This window comes from Ochotona curzoniae, unplaced genomic scaffold (genome assembly GCF_017591425.1).
Source record: "Ochotona curzoniae isolate NIBS_2020 unplaced genomic scaffold, NIBS_Ocur_1.0 contig_4516, whole genome shotgun sequence".
Lineage (NCBI taxonomy): Eukaryota > Metazoa > Chordata > Mammalia > Lagomorpha > Ochotonidae > Ochotona > Ochotona curzoniae.
In genome coordinates, this window is record NW_024466313.1 from 470,716 (window position 1) to 489,596 (window position 18,881).

Genomic DNA, 18,881 nt, shown 5'->3' on the forward strand with positions numbered 1-18,881 from the left:
AAACCAGGGCTTCGCCCCAGATTCCACATTTGTATCAACTGGGTAGCAGAGGCGAATCTTGAGGCTTAGGCCCTCACAGCCTTGGACCACAGCGGTTGCATCAGACTGAGGGCTGAGGCGCGCCCCGGGAAGCTCGCCAGGGCCCCGGCGCTCCCAAGACGGCCCCAGGCCCTCAGGGTCACCACTCGCGGGGAAGCCCAGTCGGTGCGGGTCGCCTGGTACCCGAGGCCTTGGAAAGCCCAGCCCACTCGCCCAGCGCCGGGACAGGACTCGGTTCCGAGGCCCGCCTCCCCTGAGCGCCACCAACAGGTCCTGCCCTCAGAGGCGCGCTCGGTGTCCGCGCCTCGGGGCCAAGCAGGACGGCCACGCCGCACCGCCCATCTCCCAGGGCGCACTGGGGGACCGCGGGCAGGGCCGGTGACCGTGCGCGGGGCCGCGGGTCCCGCCGGAAGGAGCCGGCTCCGCCCCCGCGCCTCGGCCCGCCCCTCGGCCCGCCTCCTCCCTCCGCCCCGCGCCTCCCCCGCTGCTGAAGAGCGCGCGGCCGGGGCCAGCGGCGGGTTACTTCCTCCCGCGGCGACGGCGAGCGCGCTGCGGCCCGAGCCCCGAGCGCCCCGAGCCGGCCTCCCCGAGCGCCCCCGCGTGCCCGCCGCCCGGCTCAGCTCAGCCGGCCCTGCGCCCGCGGCAGCGCTCCCCTCGCCTCGCCCGGCGCGCTCCGAGGAGCCGGGGCCCCGAGCAGCCGCCGCCCGGCCGCGCGCCGGCCCTGCCCGCAGCGGCGAGGTAAGAGCGCCTCTCCCGGGAAAGGTGTCCCGGTGCCGGGGTCGCGGGGAAGGGGGCCGAGGGCCCAGCCCCCGGTCTGGGGGTCCGCATGGGGTGGTGGCTGCCGGGAGGGTCGGGGCGGCGCGCGCTGACTTCTCCTGCGGTTCGTTTTCCGGTTACTGAATGGCCTTCGAGGGCGCCGGGGCCGCGGGCCGCGGGGCTGGACGTGCGTCGGCCGGTCGGGGGGCTCGGCGCTGGGGTCGCCGAGCGGGCGGGGGCGCACGGGCAGGTCCCGTTGGCTTTGGCTTTTCAAGGGGAGCGCGGGCCTTGTTGGGGGGTAGCCGCCCGGTGGGGCCTGATTCCGCCTGGAGGGTTGGGGACTCGGAAGACGGAGCCGAGGATGAGAGAGGAGTGAGTGTGTGTGTGTGTGTGTGTGTGTGTGTGTGTGTGTGTGTGTGTCCGTCGGTGGGGGACCGGCCCGGGGCTCCTGGGACACCTGGGCGGCCCACAGCCGCGCGCGGTCACCTGCTCGGCCGGGTCACTGCGGGGCTCCCGCCGGGACCTGGGGAAGGGGGATTGTAGGTGCGCGTGCCCTGAGCGGCCTCAGCTTTCCGTCGGCGGAGCGTTTGCGCGTGAGTGCGCGGTGGTGTGCGCTGTGACCCCCGCCTCCCCTCCCCAATTTTTCCGAAGCGTTGAGACTTTTCGGCTCTTTGGCCTGCACTCCGTTCCAGGGTAGCCTGAACTGGTCACGGGCGTCCGCCCTGCTGCTTTAGAAAGTCCAGAAGTGAGCAGTCCCCATTTAAAGATAAGAGTCGTTTATTTTAATTCAGCAGCGCTTGATGCTAGGTCTTGCACACAATGGAAACGCCAGTGGCATCCGCCTGCCCACACTGCCAGCCAGCGATCGGGCAGATAAATCTCCGCGCTCGGGCTTATTAAGATTCTGAGTAATCTCACAGTAAATGTTAGCACGGGGCGTCCCGCAGGGAAATCGCTAGCACGCATTTCTGGGCTTAGTCATTCATCTCTAAACTGATGGCTCTGGGAGCCCACGAGCACGCTCCCCCAGCCTTCCCAAGGGGTCTTCCTTCAGTAATTCACATAACTACAAACCCGTGCTGTCTTACGTAAGTTCCCACACCGTCGCTGTTGTCAGGCAAATTCTCCGTGTTAAATTTAACCATTTGGCCGGCCTCACATGTCTACTTTTTTTTTTTTTTTTTCTGTTTTTAACTTTGTGTAGTTGTTATTCTTAAACAGCGAGCAGCTCCACTGCCGTGCCCAGGGGACCCAAACTTGAGATGGATGGTGTGGGAGTAGCATGGCCAGTGTCCAAAATAAGTGGACTTCAATTCGATTAGTGGTGTGTCCGCCTGAAACCACTTGGTAGAAGGCTGTAATCCCACTTAAAAAAAAAAACTCATTAGAAGCTGGACAACAAAAGAATTTCTACTCCCTCCAGCTAGTAATTAGGGCTGTGCCTTTTTGCCGGGTGTTTGTACACAGAAGCTGAGCTTTTCCTGTCCCATCCCGTAGCAGATGGAGGTTTGGAGGGTCAAGCAGCAGCCAGCTGTGCCATCAGGCCCTTCCTGGGTCAGCGGCCACACCCGAGGAGTCGGACAAGTTGGCCTGGGTTGGAGGCCCCTCTCTTGGATCCATGGGGTTTGTGTTACCCTCATGGACAGCTCCAGTGCCTGGGCTGGTTGTCCTGGGGGCTCCTCACTCCATTGCTCCATTAGGATTGTTGCAATGTTTAGGGCAGCACTGCACTGCACCCCTCCCCCACGCCGGCCACAAAGGAGCTCTGTGATACCGGCCCCTCCCCCCATGCGTCTGGGCCCACTCACCTCCCTGGAAAGGTGGTCTAACTTGTCCCTCTGAAGAATGCAGAAGACACCAGGGGGTCGGGTGGATGGCCCCATGGTGCGGGGCTTAGGGGCTTAGCCAGCCTTCGCGGTAAATACGGATTCTTGCATGAAAGTGGGTGACTGTCACCTCCCGCGGGCTGAGCTCCAAGCAGAGTGGCCTGCCCCTTCTGAGCCCCTCGCCCCTCCCCAGCCTCCTGTGTGGGGCTGTTTGTTGCTGGCGCTCCCCCACCTGTTGGCTGCCAGGGAGTGTGTGTTTGGGTGAAAAGGCCTTTAAAAGGTCTGTTTTGACCAGAGCTAAAGGGGGACTAGCAGCAAGGTAAACAGTCTCCTGCTCGCCCCCTGCTGCGAGTTCTCCTGGCAGATCCTGGGGGTTCTGGGAGCAGCTACGAGCAGCCCGTGGAGACCACGGTGGGCAGTTGGGATACCCTAGGGCTTCCTTCTGGACTGCCAGTTCCATGGCCGAAAGCAGGGAGGGTGGGGACAACCCCCATTGTGCTCCTCACTGCTAACCCAGGTTGCTTAGTTGAATTTTATTCCACATTTGACATCAACAGTGCCTTGGGTACATGTTCAAAAACTTCATGGAAAGTATATTATTGAAACAACTGTACACAGGCTTACCATTTTTTTGTTGTACCCGACAGAGTTCATTGCATTTCCGTGAACTTTTGCTGAATCTGATACTATCTAAGGATCTTTATTACTGACTACTATAGCACCTGACCAGCAGCTTTATTCAGGGCCCAGGATGAGTTAGCCTTCTGTGTCTAGCTCTGCAGTGGCCATCTGCGCAGCCTGCTGCTGGCACCTCGGGGTGTGCTAGCACGCCAGCGGTGTGTGCAGCACGTGCTGTCCTGCACTCTGAGCTCTTCTCAATGGGCAGCACCTGGCTGTCAGCCACCATGCGCTCAGCCTAGACCCAGCAGAACGGGGAGTGCAGACCTGTGCTCGAGAAACGCAGCCCTGCAGAAAGCCCATCTGCCTCCGGTGCCAGGCCCTCACCTGAAGCACAGACACCGAGCGGGGGTCGCCGGGTCAGTGCAAACTCACCTTTGCTGTCCCCAGGCAGGTGTGCTCTCGTGCGAGCACCCTGTGTCTGAATGCCATGGCTGCCCTTGGAGCTGACCCGCTGCCCTGCCCAGGACCTGCCGTACCCGATCAGTGCAGGAACTTGGCTGCACGCAAGCCTCTTCCGTCTGGGTCAGTGGGGTTAGGGTGGCGCAGGAGGCCGTAGGGAGACAGCCTTGAAGGAGGGACTCCGCACGTTCCACTGGAAGCTTCCTCGCAGTTGGAGGTGCAGCAGGTCTGGGTGTGCCGCCACTGATAACGACTTTAAAATGTCCTGAATATGATATTCTTTTGACTCTGTGTCTTTTTCTTCTTTTAGATGAATGATTTTGGAATCAAGAATATGGACCAGGTAGCCCCTGTGGCCAACGGTTACCGGGGGACTCTCAAGGTGAGTGGGCAGTTCTTGATTAGCTGTTTGTTTTGAATTGAAATCTCAATCTCTCAGAGCAGAAACACTGGGCTGGGCCCCAGCAGACCAGGAGCTAGCCCCAAGGTCCTGGCCGTTTTCTGGTCTGGAAGATGCTGCTTCTACTTCAGCGATAGGAAGTTGGTTGAATGTATAGATAGTGAGGCCTTTCTTGTGGTATTTCTGAGACTCCTTCTAGGTTAAAAAAAAAAAAACAAAACACCTTGTGACCCCAATGAAGCGGCAGAGGAGGCCATCTCAGCTGCCTTTCCTGTCTGTCCAGGAGTTTCCTGGGAAGCTGGGAAAGCTGTGGAAGGAACTGCAGTGGAAGCCTGGGGGAGAGACAGCGCCCCTGGGGCTGGGGCCTCCTTCGCAGCAGGCCTGTTTGGAAAGATGGCTGCTCTGCTCCGTGGCACATTTCATGTCACTCCTGTCTCACAGCTTTACGGAGCCTTGGGCATACAGTGTGCCCGTCTGCCTTGTCCTGGCAGTGAGGTTTGGTGGCTCTGGAGCACGGTGTCATTCGCATGTTTGGGAAGCGGTGATGTTAGCCCCCTTTGGCCTCTGTGTGATGGTGCCGTATTCCCACACAGGTCGAATTTTCCTTAGTGGGTCACCCTGTGGTATGCAGGGACTTTGGAAAGTTCTGGACGTGTTCCTGGAGGAGTGGAATAAAAGACAAGTTTTGGTACCAAGAAGGAAAGAAATCCATGCATACAGGGGGTCTTCCAAGAGTTCACAAAGAATTCTTATGACGAACAGCACTGCATGGATCTCAAAAGTATTTTGAACCAAAGCAAGTTTACATTTGCATCCTGTGGTCCAGAAACTTTGGAAGCTGCCCAGGAGACCCCAGACGTGGCTCGGGCCTTTCTGGAGAGCTTGGAAAGGTCATCAGAATTTCAGGGTAGAGTGCTCTGGCTTGATTAGGCAGGATTTGGTCATAGGGTTCTCAGGGCGACCAAGACGGTGCTAGAAGGAACGTGTCCCGTTGAAACCACATCCCTAGGGGAGAAGAGCCTTCCTGTGCAGTGGGAGGTTGTGGCGGTGCGCTCCGTGTGTTGGGTGACTGTTGGCTTAGGGGTTAGGGTGCTGACTGGCGGGCCTGTTTCTCACACCTTTCTATCTGGAGTTGACACCTGGCATTTATTAACTCGCTCTGATGGCAAACCCTGAGGGGCAGCAGTTGGCGACTGCTGGGTGTAGACCTCTGCCAGCCAGATGGAATTCTGGGACCCCAGCTCCCAGCTGATGCAGCCGTGGCACTTGTGGGCATGCTGGGCACTGAAGCAGAGCGTCTCTGTTCCTGCTGCTCTCTGCCTTTGCCTTTCAAATAACATGAAAAAAAAAAAAGATGTGCATGCACAGCGACATTTTGCAATTGTTGCGTGGTTCTTTCCTGACATGCTGTTTCCATGAACTCTGAGAACCCCAGGTATTGTTCTTCGACTTCCTGGTTTTAAAAAAAGAACTCAGCATCAGGAAAGGCGTTTCTTAGTCACCTGGGCGATACTGGTGGGAATTTTCAAAACCCGTTGGCTGTGTCACCGGAATCGGCCCTGCTCTAACATGGTGTTGATGAGTCCAGAGGGGTGCCCCGCGCTTGCTGCCAGCGGTGAGATGTGTGGGGCATCAGGGCTTGGGCCTGGGCCCCCACTTCTGTCTGTTGGCTTCATGGTTCTGCATTTCTAAGAAAAAAACACGCGGGTTTCATTTGTAACTGTGTTACACATTTTTTATTGATGACTCAGCAGGCGGGTCATTGCATGACACATAACTTGGGGTTTCCAGCTTATGTTGGAAAAATAGAACCTTTCTTCACATTTTTTCTCTGCATGTGAGGCAATGATGAATCAAGATAACCCGGTACTCGATGTAACACAGTCAGAAATCAGCTTGATTCCAAATGTGTCCAGCTCTGTCTCTTTTAGACTGCAAGCGCTTAAGCTTTAAACCCATTTCCTTAGGGCATCGGGCACTTCATACAAGGGTGATTGAAAAGGTTCACAGAATCAAAAGATAGGCTTGGGGCCAGCATTGCCAGCATTGTGGCCGACAGGTTAAGCCTCTGCCTGCAGTGCCTGCCTCCCGTGTGGCTTGCCAGCTGGCGTTCCAGTTCCCATCCAGCTCCCTGCTAGTGGCGTGGGAAGACAGCAGAGGATGGCCTGTGTGCTTGGGCCGCTGCACCCGTGTGGGAGACGTGGAAGAAGCCCCTGGCTCCTGCCTGGCCCAACTCCAGCTGTTGCGGCCATTTGGGGAGTAAACTAGAGGATGGAAGATCTTTTCCTCTTCTCTGTTGTGACTCTACCTTTCAAATAAAAACAAATCTTAAGAAAAAATTTTTTTTGAAAGCAAAATGTTAAGTATTGTTTTGGTGCAGAAAATTGTGAAGTCCCCTACATGCAGGGATCTTGGAAGAAGTCCCGGAAAATGAGTCTTATGGAAAACGAGTCATATGGAAAAGCGATATGTGCGGGTAGATGGTTTCAGCAAAGTTTTCTCATAGACTTCTGGAACATGAAAGCTGGGAGAAATTTCTCAGCCCTGTGAATTGATGAAGTCTAGCTTCACTTAAATTGCAATCATTCGAAAATAAATCTCAAGACAGAAGTTGCTTATGGCTTTGTCTGATTCGCGCCACTAGTCGGTCCTCAGCCTCTTTGTAGTTGCGTGGAGAGCTGGAGCTGCTGTCCCTTACACAGCCTGGCGGCACTCTGCTCCCCTCGGCTTCCAGGGAGTGAGATGTGACAGCTCTCAGAGGTCCTGAGAACCAGTTGTTTTTAGATTCCCTTCTCTGCCAGGCGCTGTGCTTTGAGCCACTACAGTGAATTCAGTTATTCCGACACTAGGAATTGATCACGTAATGGTCCAGCACGAAGTGTGTTACTTTGTAAATGCCAGGGCAGCAGGGAAGTTTAGCCTGGCAGCTTTCCCAGCTGGTCACGAGGCTCATCCTTGCACCTCTGCCTTTTCTCTCGCGTGCAGCGCCAGCCAGCCTTCGACGCTTTCGACGGGTCTCTGTTTGCCGTCTTCCCCTCGCTGAATGAGGAGCAGACGCTCCAAGAGGTGCCCACGGGCTTGGACTCCATCTCTCACGGTAAGCTGTCCCCAGAGAGGGCAGAGCACGTGGTTTTCCCTGACGTGGGGAGAGGGGAACGTCGAGACCACGCTGGTCTCTTGTAACTCCAGCAGGAAAAGTCAGGCAGGCCTCCTTCTGTGCGGACGTGCAGGTGCTCAGGGCGCCCTGGAAAGCTGCTACTTACAGGAAGCTTCACAGTGCTTCCTCGTTGCGCCTGGCTGTCTTGCAGGACCTTTTCAGCTGCAGGCCGCAGTCCCTTCTCTCCTTGTCCTGCTGTGGAAAATGCATGGTGGACCCTAAGGTGCACCACAGGCAGTCGCTCAGGGTTCATGTTTGGGCACTGATTTGAGGGTAACATGCTTATTCTGCTCACCTTACCCCAGCGTGTAGATGTCCATAGTTTTAAGTGTCTGATGAATTTTTTCTAATGGAATGGTATATAGGGCAGTGTGTCTGCAGTATGTGTGCCCAGAAGTGACTTTGGCACATGAAGTAGGTGCCAGGAAATGAATGAAAACACATGCTTGTACGCGCCTAACGTAATTCACTCCCCAAATTGCCAAGGGCACCCCAAGAAGATTGCGCTCTCTGGTGAGGATGGAAGCGGACCTGTCTCCCGCTGCAGAAGGCTGCGTGTCCCCATCTCACTCGGGCTCCGTGCCTACTCTGTTTGGCATATACGACTTCAAAATGCTGCAGTTTATAAGCCCTAAAGCTGCCTACACAAAAACTGCCGTTTTTCATCATCTAGGGGTTTTAAAACAGACCTAGCATAGAAATGTCATCCGTGCACAATTGCTTTGCAAACTACGAGTCCTGCAGAATTGTTCTAAGGCGTGTGACACAGTCTGTTTCAATCATAAGCATCATTAAATGTCAGTAGTCTTTTAAGGAGCCAAATCACAGTTCACGATGGGAATTGTCCATTCCCCAAAACCGAGATGTGTGTCCATTGTGGCACAGACCTCACGTCCCCCGGGCTTTCTGTCTCCAGACTCAGCCAGCTGTGAGTTGCCCTTGCTGACGCCATGCAGCAAGGCCGTGATGAGCCAAGCCCTGAAAGCGACCTTCAACGGCTTCCAGAAGGAGCAGCGCCGTCTGGGCATCCCCAAGAGTAAGTGAACTCGCCCACCTTGTGGATCTCAACCTGGATGCTGGGGCCCCTCACCAAGAGCAGCATGGGTGTGGCTCCCCGGATGGGTCTCGTTTGAGCCCAGGGCCCATGGACACTCCGTGTAGCACTCCTCGGCTTTGGGAGGACTGGGGCTCTGAACTGCCTGGCTGTCCAGCGATGTCTCGCTCATCCGCTTGGGCTGGATCTCACTCTGGGCTTAGTAAACTCGGGGTGCCTTGAGCTCACACATCTCCTACTTCCTTCTCCCCCTGGCAGACCCCTGGCTGTGGAGTGAGCAGCAGGTGTGCCAGTGGCTCCTCTGGGCCACCAACGAGTTCAGCCTGGTGAACGTGAACCTGCAGAGGTTTGGCATGAACGGCCAGGTGCTGTGTAACCTGGGCAAGGAGCGTTTTCTGGAGCTGGCCCCCGACTTTGTGGGTGACATTCTGTGGGAGCATCTGGAGGAGATGATCAAAGGTACTCGCCACACCTGCCTCATCCCACTCCACCAGTCCAGGTGGTGAGAGCGTGTCATCTGGGTGTGCTGCATCTGTGGGTTGGGATTTCGGGTGATACCCAGTAAATGGCCTGAAAACGTCACTCATGACAGGCAGGTATGTGGCAGGTGCTTCTAGAGTCTCATTCCACTTCAGTAAGTGTGTGTGGTGTGCGTGGCATCAAGAACAGCCACAAGGCAGTCGCCTGAGTCACTCAGCTACTCGCTGTTGCCAGCCTGTGTTGGTCACGGGAGGCCATGTTGGCTCAGCTATGTAGGCCAGCAAGAGTGCCCCTGCTGTGGGCTCAGCTTACACAGCCGGGCAGGACAGGTCAGAACTTAGGGAAAGGGGCTTGCTCAGATGGACTCCTACTAAGCAAGCCCAGCTAGGAGAACCTGGGAGTGGGTGGTCACTTGTTCGCTCCCCAGATGGCAACAACAGCTGAGGCTTGGCCAGGCCAAAGTCAGGAATCCTGAGCTCCACATCTTCCTTATGGGTGTCAGGTGCCCAGGACCTTGGGCCACCCTGCTCTGTCTTCTTGGACACATCATCAGGGAGCTGGGCTGGAAGTGGAGCAGCCAGAACTGGCACTGGTACTCCTGCGGGATGCTGGCACTGCAGGCAACAGCTTAACTCGGTTTTTAAACATGCCAAGTTGAGGTGTCTACTGGAAGTTCAGAATCTCCGAAAGGGAGAGGGTTTGGCTCTTTCGATTTGAAGTTACAGCTTCTGTGAGAGAGGAAAACTCATTTTTAAAGTTTCTCTGAACTTGGATGGCTCTTGAACACCAGATGCCTCGGGAATGTGTACAGGCAGACCCTGAACTGTTTCTGCCATTACTCGGCCGGCACGTCTTCTCTGTTTGGAGTTAAGGAGTCCGTATCGGTCCTTCAAGATTGCAGTGGGGGAAGGACGTCGGTGCGGACCCTAAAGCTCAGGGTCGGGGCAGTGTGTTTGCTAGCCCCCCTGCTCCCCAGCCCCTGTGGTGGTTGATAATTTCTTAACTGTTTCCTGAATCAAGTCCACAATCCGGATCTGTCCGGTTGTGCAACAGCGTAACTTGGTCCATGACGTCATTCACTTTTGACAACTGCTTCTTATGAGAAAAATGTGTGGCTGAGCGTGGGCTGTTGGGAAGCAGACCTGAGATAGGCTGGGGCACCCTGGGCTGAAGGGCATGGAGTTGAGTTACCCCCAGATGGCCATGTCTTTCCCTTGTCGTTGGTGCCTTGATTTATCTCCTTAGGTCTCCTGTGTCTTGTTTTTCAGAAAATCAAGAAAAGACTGAAGATCAGTATGAAGAAAATTCACCCCTCAATGCGGTTCCCCACTGGATCAGCAGCAACACCTTAGGTCAGTCTGCTTGTTTCTGAGCTCACTGTGGTCTCAGATCTTCCCTCGGCCTTTCTGCTGGCAGCTGCCCGGGGGCCCATGCTAGGGGTGTGGAGCTACTGAGATGTGTAGGAGGCCTACCATGCAACCTGGGATTTGGACATCTTCGTGTGACACAAAATACCTCTGGGCAGATTCTGAGCGTGCTGGCTATCTGTGAAATGATGCTTTTATACAGCGTGTGAAAATCCGCTTCATCTGCTTCTGTTGGCTTCGCTAAAAGGAAATGTCAGACTGCGGCATGCAGCCGTTGGTCAGAGCTGGAACAGGCAGTTCGTAGAGATAGGGCTAGAGTGCAGTGGCTGCCTGCTGCGATACCAGCTGTTCTGCAGGGATCTGGAAGAAGGGGCAGCCCCGCAGAATGTGGGAGGCAGCGTGAACTGGCCGTGAGCTGGGGAGTTGTGAAAGCTGTCTGGGAATCTGGTGCTCTGGTGGCAGGCCCTGGGCAGGGGCGATTGGCCCCATGTTGCTGCTTGTCACCTGGGCACCGGCGTCAAGAGCTCTGCGGTTGGTTGTCGTGCAGGCTTTGGCGTGGAACAGGCACCGTATGGGATGCAGGCCCAGAGTTACCCGAAAGGCGGTCTCCTGGACGGCATGTGCCCGTCTTCTGCAGCGTCTGGCACACTTGGCACCAGCACTGAGCAGGAGTTCTCCATGTTCCCCAAGTCCCGCCTCAACGCCGTCAGCGTCAACTACTGCTCCGTCGGCCAGGACTTCCCGGGCACCAACTTGAGTTTGCTCCCCGGCAGTTCTGGTAAGATGGGCAGCATGTTCCTGTGTGGCGACTCCCATGACGCTAGCAGCCCTGACAGGCGTCCCGTGTTCGGGCCCTGGAGAAGGCGGGGCACGGCGCCGAGCTCTGCTGACTTCCCAACCAGTGCACACGTGTTTCCAACCCTGGTGTTGGTTCTGCCAGCACTGAGCGAGCGAAACTCTGCTCTCGTGTCTGCGTTCCTCCCCAGGAGGAGATGGCGTTCCAGGTTTCCTTTGGCACACAGGTCCCTGCAGCGCCATAGAACCCGGTGGAATCTGTGCACGTGTGTGCAGCTCTGGGGCAGCCATTCTGGTGGGTGTAGAGAAGGTTCCAGCAACTCGGAGATTCCTTCATGTTCCTTCCCAGTCACCAGTATCTCGACCCCAAAAAGGAAACTATTCTGCCTGTATTTATTTGAGATGGATTTGATGGAAAAAGAAGCGAGAGAAACAAAGATCTTCTCTCTGCTGGTTCAGTCCCCAAAGGTCCACAGCAGCTGGGACGGGGCCAGCCTGAAGGAAACCAAGAGCCTAGAACTCCATGTGGAGGTGCCCATGTGGGTGGTAGGCAGCTCAGGGAGTGGAGCTGGCATCTGCTGCTTCCCTGGGCAGTTAGCAGGGAGCTGGACCCAAGGTGAAGAGCTGGGACTCCAACCAGCATTGCTGACAGGAATCCTGGGTCCCAGGCAGTAGCTCAGCCCGCTGCACCACAGCCCCCACCCCACCGGGTGTGTGATCTGCGTCTGGAGCCTTGAGTGGATAGAATCCCACAGCTCCGTATCCTGGCTCACCCGTGGGCCGGGCAGCCCCCTGGGTTACTGCATGTGGCAGCCATGTGTACGTGGCATTGAGCTCGACGGGATTTCCAGCACCTGAGTTTCGGGGGGTCATGAGGTGGCATACGGGGCTGTCTCCACGTCCTGGGGGAACTAGCACTAATGCTTGCTTGTCCCCAGCAGGGAAACCCAAAGACCATGACGTGCCTGAGAACGGCCCCGACAGCTTCGAGAGCTCCGAGTCGCTGCTGCAGTCCTGGACCAGCCAGTCGTCCCTGCTGGACGTGCAGCGTGTGCCTTCCTTCGAAAGCTTCGAGGACGAGTGCAGCCAGTCCCTGTGCCTCAGCAAGCCGACCATGTCGTTCAAGGACTACATCCAGGAGCGGAGTGACCCTGTGGAGCAGGGCAAACCAGTGATTCCTGCCGCTGTGCTGGCCGGCTTCACGGGTGAGCCAGCTGCCCAGGGCTCCCGGGGCTCCCGGGGCTCCCGGGCCTGCGCACCTGCAGGGCCACACGTGGGGCAGCATCTGCGTGTGTGCTCTACGGTTTGCCCCTGGCTCGGCCCCACAGCAGCAGGGATTGTCAGTGGGGTGGGGGGAAGCCCACAGGCAGCTCCCACACCTGGATTGTTCCCTGCCTGTGAGCCCTCGGTGCTGCCTGACTCAGCGCCCAAGATCTCCAGGAATGCAAACAGGGATGGGGAGGGGCAGCTGGCCCGCCCCAAAGCAGCCGTGCGCTGTTTACCTTTGCCTCTCCAAGCCAGCTGCTCTCACTTCTCAGGGCTCAGCCTGAGCCGCCTGGGCGCTGTGGAGACCTAGGCAAGCTGGTTATAGAACCAGATGTTTCTGCTTTGGTGTGCCAATGCCTGCCTCTCCTACCTCATGGGCAAGAAGGGCTCCTGTGTAACACAGGGTGGGTTACAGGAGTTGCGCACACTTTGGGCACCTGCCTTCTACACGGAAAGCAGCCCTGCGCGTGGGCAGAGAACACACAGTGGACCTGTGAGAGCCGCTGTGTTTCGTCACACATGGGAGTCCACTGCCACGTTGCTTATTAGAAAAACTTATGTATCTGAAACAGTTGCAGCGAGAGGGAGACAGACACAGACCCTCCAACTGCAAATGGCTGCAACAGCTAGGGCTGGGCCAGGCTGAAGCCAGAGGCCAGGAGCTGCTTCTGGGTTCAGGGTCCAGAGCATTCGGGCCGCCCTTCGCTGCTTTCCCAGGCCATGAGCAGGGAGCTGGATGGGAAGCAGGACTGCCAGGACATGAACCGGTTTTGCATTTTAATGGATAACTGGATGACAGCCAGCTCTGTGTGGCTAACCTTGGACTTGTGGTCTGTAGTCCTTAGGACAGGCTACCCTGATGTGTGGGACATGAACCCATTCTACAGATGTGAAAGTTGATCAGAGATGGACAGCTCCGCTTGCTCACAAGTCACTCAGCTCCATCCTGTCCCTGGGGGCGCAGCTTGGCAGGAGGAGGCTGAGTGTTGGCTAGGAGGCTGTCCTTGCTGCCCATCTCGGGCAGAGCTGCTGGGCCGTGCATTGTGTGGGCCATGTGGATTGGAGGGAATTTTGTGGGAAAGCCACTCGATGGATGGCGGAGTCTACGCCTTCCCCCCAGGAGCAGCAGCCCAGCAGTGGGGGCGGGGCCTCCGGGTAGGATGATGTTCTGGTCTGTAGGAGGGGCCTGACCCCGTCCCTGAAGGCAGAGCTCCGCCCTGGCCCTGGACCCTCTCCACTCAGCTGTCTTTGGGTTTGTGCAGCCGGTCATGGCTGGACCGTGCCTGGGTGCGCTTCCAACAGACTCACCTGGGCCCCTTTCCCCACCCCGCAGGCAGTGGCCCCATCCAGCTGTGGCAGTTCCTCCTGGAGCTGCTCTCCGACAAATCCTGCCAGTCATTCATCAGCTGGACAGGGGACGGATGGGAGTTCAAGCTCGCCGACCCCGATGAGGTATGGTGGGGCCCTGGGCACCCATGGGCACTCTGGAATCCATGGGCACAAAGGTTCAGTTCTCTGGTGTTAGGACTGACTACTCAGGAAGTTGTATGGTCCCCAGCCGGCTAGCAGGCCTGTGGCCTAGGGGAGCATGACTGAGCTGACCTCAGACGCCCTGTCCAGGACAAGCCCTGGAAGGCCCTGGGATCTCCAGCACTTGGCCTGTGTCCCGTGGGGGGTGGGGAGGGGAGGGCAGAGCTGGGTGGCCCTGCGCCACAGGCACTTGTCAGATTCTGCTAGCCTAAGCCCAGGATGAAGTCAGATGGGAGGAAGGTCCTCCTGCCGTCCGTGGAGGGCTCGAGCTGACTTCCTGCCTGTGTCCTTCCCGACAAGGTGGCCCGCCGCTGGGGCAAGCGGAAAAACAAGCCCAAGATGAACTACGAGAAGCTGAGCCGGGGCCTGCGCTACTACTACGACAAGAACATCATCCACAAGACGTCGGGGAAGCGCTACGTCTACCGCTTCGTGTGTGACCTCCAGAATCTGCTGGGCTTCACGCCCGAGGAACTGCACGCCATCCTGGGCGTCCAGCCGGACACGGAGGACTGAGCACCCCGGGCCCCCGCGGGAAAGCCCGTTCCAACCGGCCGCTCCAAGGACCTGGAAAGGGCGGGATTGAGTTCGTCCAGGCAGGTGGCCGAGAAGCACCTGGCCTCTTTCCATCCCAAACCACGGCTCCTCGAGGCAGGGGCGGCACAGCCCCTCAGTTCTGGTCTGCAGACGCCACACTGGGAAACGCCATGAAAGGTTTCCCAGGAGGCTGCTGGCTCCGAGCAGGTGGCCGCTGCCCGGCAAGGCTGATGGTGGCTGTGGGCCTTCCGCACAGGCAGCCCGTGTGCGTGGTGGATGCACGGGCGAGTCCCTGATTCTCTGCTGCAGCCAGGGCCGGCAAACACTAAAGCCCCAAGCTGGCGGGGGTGAGGAGGGTGGGAAGGAAGCAAGTTTCAGAAGGGGGCTTGTACATACCGCTATAATCTTGACCTCGTCGCCAGAACCCTCTCAGAGTCCTATTTAACAGAGTTGTATATTGTAATTTAAAGTAATTATGTAACTGCACGCAGTGGATGCGTTGAGTTCATTCTTCAGCTGGCTCACGGGGTGCCGTGCCCAAGAGGCACCTGCAGGGCAGCCGCCGGGACGGCGTGGGCAGGAAGGAGGTCCTCAAGGAGTGACCCCTGCGTTGTATTTTTCTTGTTTTTGTTCTTTTGCCTCGATTAATAAATGGCAAAGACTTTGTACATTTGGGGATTTTTACATTGGGGTATGAACAGGGGCACCGGCTGGCCCTCCCACCCTCTGCTTTCACTATACAGTAAAAATTACAGAGCGCTATTTTTCTCGACAAACGGTCTGTTTTCCACCTCTGTGCACGCCTCTCAGCCAGTTTGCACACATGCCTGTCTCACTTCTTAGCTCACCTCGGCCCCGAGCCACCGGTCTCCTTCCTGTAGCACCCGACTGGTTACTAAGTGTAATTAAAATAAGAGTCTTATTTTTGGAAATATGCAACTCCTTTTCAGAGATCAGGAGGGATTTGTGTAGCAGCTATTTTTACTGCAGAAGTAATTCACTGGAAAAAAATGTAATTTGTACGAAAGCTTTATTTTTAACTCTGCTCCTGGGGACGTTAACCACACTGCCTGGAGCAGGAGCGCGAGGGCCGGGGCAGAGCCCTTTGAAAGCCCCGCCCCTTCCCGGGCTTCTGTGCTGGCGCTGGCCTGGCATCCCTTCTGATCAGAGTCCGCAGTGGGATTTGTTTCTTGGACCCAAAGGCACAGGGAAGCTAAGCGATATGGGAGAGAGCACATTGTTAGGACATGTTTGGGTACTTGAGCCCACCCTGTGTCCCTGGCTTGGTGAATGGTCCGGTTATTGGAAGATGACCAGGGCGGAGTGGAGGGGGCAGACTGGCTTCCCCACTGACCGGTCAGCTGGGTGCCCTTGCTCGGAGCTGTGGTGCCCTGAGACCACCAGCCTGCTGTGGCCGACCCCACTGCAACACCTACAGATTGCCGTCGGCGGCAGGTCCTCGGATGCTGTCGTCTAGTGGGACTGGGGGCGTCTCGCTGCCCTGGTGGGAAGCCAGCCAGGTTACAGTGTGATGTACTGGTTTCCTCTCCAGTTCTCCTATCCCTTTGGCATGGTCACAAGTGGATATCAAGCATCAAGATTTTGTAATTGGCCTTCACTTTCTCAAATAATAAAGTTTCTGGTTTACATACATGCTTGCTCGTCACATTGCTTGTTCTTCCACCTCTCCCAGGCGAAGAAGGCGGAGTGAGGAGCCCACATCCCAAGGCAGCTCCGTGGAACTGGTGTCACACGGGATGGGACGTGTGAGCTGTGGCCAGGGACCCTTCCCGGGAGAGGACAGCAGGATTGGGTGTCGGCCAGCTCTGGCTGGGACGCTGAAGGAGAGCTCCGAGGGTGTTAGGTCTGTCCTAGACGTTAAGGCTTAGGCACTTCAGTCGTGTCCCCTCTGGCAGGTGACCTAGGCCACCGTGATGGCGTCAGGACCCCTGTGCTCATGACTCTTGCATTAGCTAGCGGGGTCGTAGCCGGCAGCGTGCCAGCAGGAGCTCACGGCAGGTTAGAGCTGCTGTCTGTTTCCTCAGCTCCGCAGTGGCAGCCTTCATACCTGGAACCCACGAGTGTTTACACCACGGCCATGAACATGTTACAAATCAGGCTGCTGCCTGGGACCAACATGCCAGGGATGGGTACTGTGTCAGAAATAAAACTTTAAAGAGTCTGCCGAGAGTATGCCAAAGTGGTCACTGCTTAGTGGACTGCACTTGGAACATGAAACTTTCAGTAAACCCAACTTTTCTGTGGTTAAATTCCGATAGTCCAGCGTCCATGTTGAATGAATGGGAGTCCCAGGCGTGATTTAGTAACGTCATGCGAGCCTCACAGAAAAAACCTTTGCCCGTTCTGTAGGCACGTGGTTTGCAGGGTTCCCCTAGCAATGAGCTGGGGGACCCTGCACTGTCTCACTGGGGAACATGGATTCCTGGGGCAGAAAAAAAGTGTGGAGCACTTGACCTTGGCCCTCTCGGCCTTCCAAGCAGTGGCAAACAGAGACCCCCAGTTTGGTTTTAACTGTTGTGCATGTCGCCCCCCCCCCACCGGGGCGGCTCCCCCAGCTTCCAGCTCTTTGCACAAACCAGACCCCCGTTCCCAGGGAACACGGCATCCCAGCACTCGGTGGAGTTCGGTTTGAGGGGCAAGAACTTCTAATCTGGGCCAGATGTGGTTCTGCCTTCCCTGTAGGAGTGAAACAGCAGGGCGACACCCAGGGCATGCCACGGGGTGGGGGTGGGAAGCCCCTTCTTGGGCAATTCTTTGGTAACTCCTGGACGGGCTCTGGCCCTAGCCTGCCTGACACCCATCAGGGGAAAGACCGATTTGGCCCATAGCCGCGGTGACGACATCTCTGTGACTGGAACTGACACAGCCTGTGCCCTGGCTGGTGTGTAACCGCCCCTCCCTGGCGCAGCAGCCCAGCGATTGCCAAATCAGACTCCAGCCCCGTGCTCATCGGGCATGCGTGTGCATGCCTGGTGCGGGGTGGATTCGACCGAGTCACAAGATTGTGTGTCCTGGAGGGAAGCTTGTGTAGAGGGAGGACACGGGGAGGGGATGAAGGACACGCAAGCTCAAGGGGATGAGACCGCGTCCACAGTGAGGCATCTCCAGGCCCCAGGCGGAGCCCCACTGGGAGACACCCCTTTCCCACATGCCGGGAAGCCCCGCCCACTGCCGTGTGGGGCCAGGTGAGTCTTCACCACACAGCAAATCTGAGAACTGAGATCCGGCCTCTGTCTGTCATCCCCTAGGCACCGCCCTGTCACTGTGGGCGCTTTGCTGTAGTGTGCCCACTGCGCAGATGCACACACAGGTTTAGAGACGTAAAGCTGGAGGGGCTGTTCCTGGGACCATGGAGCCCAGGGTGCAGGTGGTGGTCTCCGTGTCTTGCAGTGTGGCCCAATGGTCTGGGGCAGAGAGGTGCTGTGTTGTGTGTCTGACCCACCCTGTGGTAGAGGTTAAGACACCTGGGTTGTGAGAGCACGCACACACGTGTTCATGCGCTGACACACCTGTATTCCTGCCTCGCCCCCCAGCTGCCCTCTGCCCTTCCTGCTGTCAGCACCCTGGCCTTGTCCTCCCGGGGCAGGGAGTGGCGGGAACAGAACAAAGCTCAGCAGTCTGGGTGGGCAGGCAGGCAGAGTTGCAGTCCTGACAGTGTCCTCTTGCGGTTCTGGGGTCTGGTGGTCCCAGGTGTCTGGCAGGTCGGTTCCTGTCCCTTTCCAGGGTTTGTGTGCAAATTTCCCCTTTTGTGTGAGGATACCAGTCATTTGAGGGGCCCTGAATAAGTTCATGGAAAACACGAGGCATGGAAAGCCGAGCTGCTTTGCAGCACCGTGAGCTCACATTTCCATTCCATGTTCCACTGACTTTCTGGGAGCACGGGTGCGGGGCCAGGGCCCACACAAAAGACGATGGGTTTAACTTGGGGTGCCCTAGAAGGACCCTGTCTCCCCATGTAGTCTAATCGTGAGCTGCCGAGGAATGAACTTCTGTCCGCATAGACCCGAAGGCCCCATGTGCAGCCGACAGGCTGTGGCCTGAAGTCTTGGGTTCGCAGTCGGTGGAGTCATGCTGATGGCTGAGGCACCAGGGTGGAGAGGCGAGCTCACTGTGGAGTCTGGGAGATGGGGGGCTCCACAGGAGGTCTTTTTGTTTCTGGGGGCTGCCAGGGAAGGCGGCTGCACAAGAGGGTTGGTGGCGCTCCTGACTCTTGGTTTTGGACTGGCCCAGTTCTGACTGCTGAGGCCATTTGGGGAATGAACCAGCAGATGGGAGGCGCGCGCGCGCGCGTGTGTGTGTGTGTGTGTGTGTGTGTAATTCTTTCCAATAAATAAATACATCTTAAAAAGGGGAAGGGGTGTGATTGATGTTTTTAATGTGGAGGAGCATGACTGAGGTTTTTAATGTGGGAATAGAAACAAAATCCAAATCAGATCCTGTACTCAAATAAGACAAAAGATAGAAAAAGAGTGAACGACAAAAAGGAAGGCCAGGGCAGCAACAGTTACAGAAACCATTATGGGAGAAGATCTTGCAAATCCCAGCAACAAGGAATAAATGCAGTGGAGGGAGT

General features: G+C 56.9%; 1 protein-coding gene across 2 annotated transcripts; it reads left to right on the forward strand.

The window, feature by feature from the left end:
* The first annotated feature begins 640 nt into the window (after positions 1-640).
* Positions 641-15,683, forward strand: ETS2 (ETS proto-oncogene 2, transcription factor). Of its 2 annotated transcripts, none has more exons than XM_040986623.1 (10): positions 641-777; positions 4,012-4,083; positions 7,087-7,198; positions 8,175-8,294; positions 8,571-8,771; positions 10,061-10,144; positions 10,707-10,937; positions 11,893-12,159; positions 13,554-13,672; positions 14,051-15,683. In XM_040986623.1, exons 2-10 carry the CDS (start codon positions 4,012-4,014, stop codon positions 14,264-14,266), a joined length of 1,422 nt encoding a protein of 473 aa, XP_040842557.1. In that variant the 5' UTR covers positions 641-777; the 3' UTR covers positions 14,267-15,683. The 2 variants fall into 2 exon arrangements, with proteins under 2 accessions (XP_040842557.1, XP_040842558.1); XM_040986624.1 differs by having other exon boundaries at positions 11,896-12,159.
* The last annotated feature ends 3,198 nt before the right edge of the window (positions 15,684-18,881 follow it).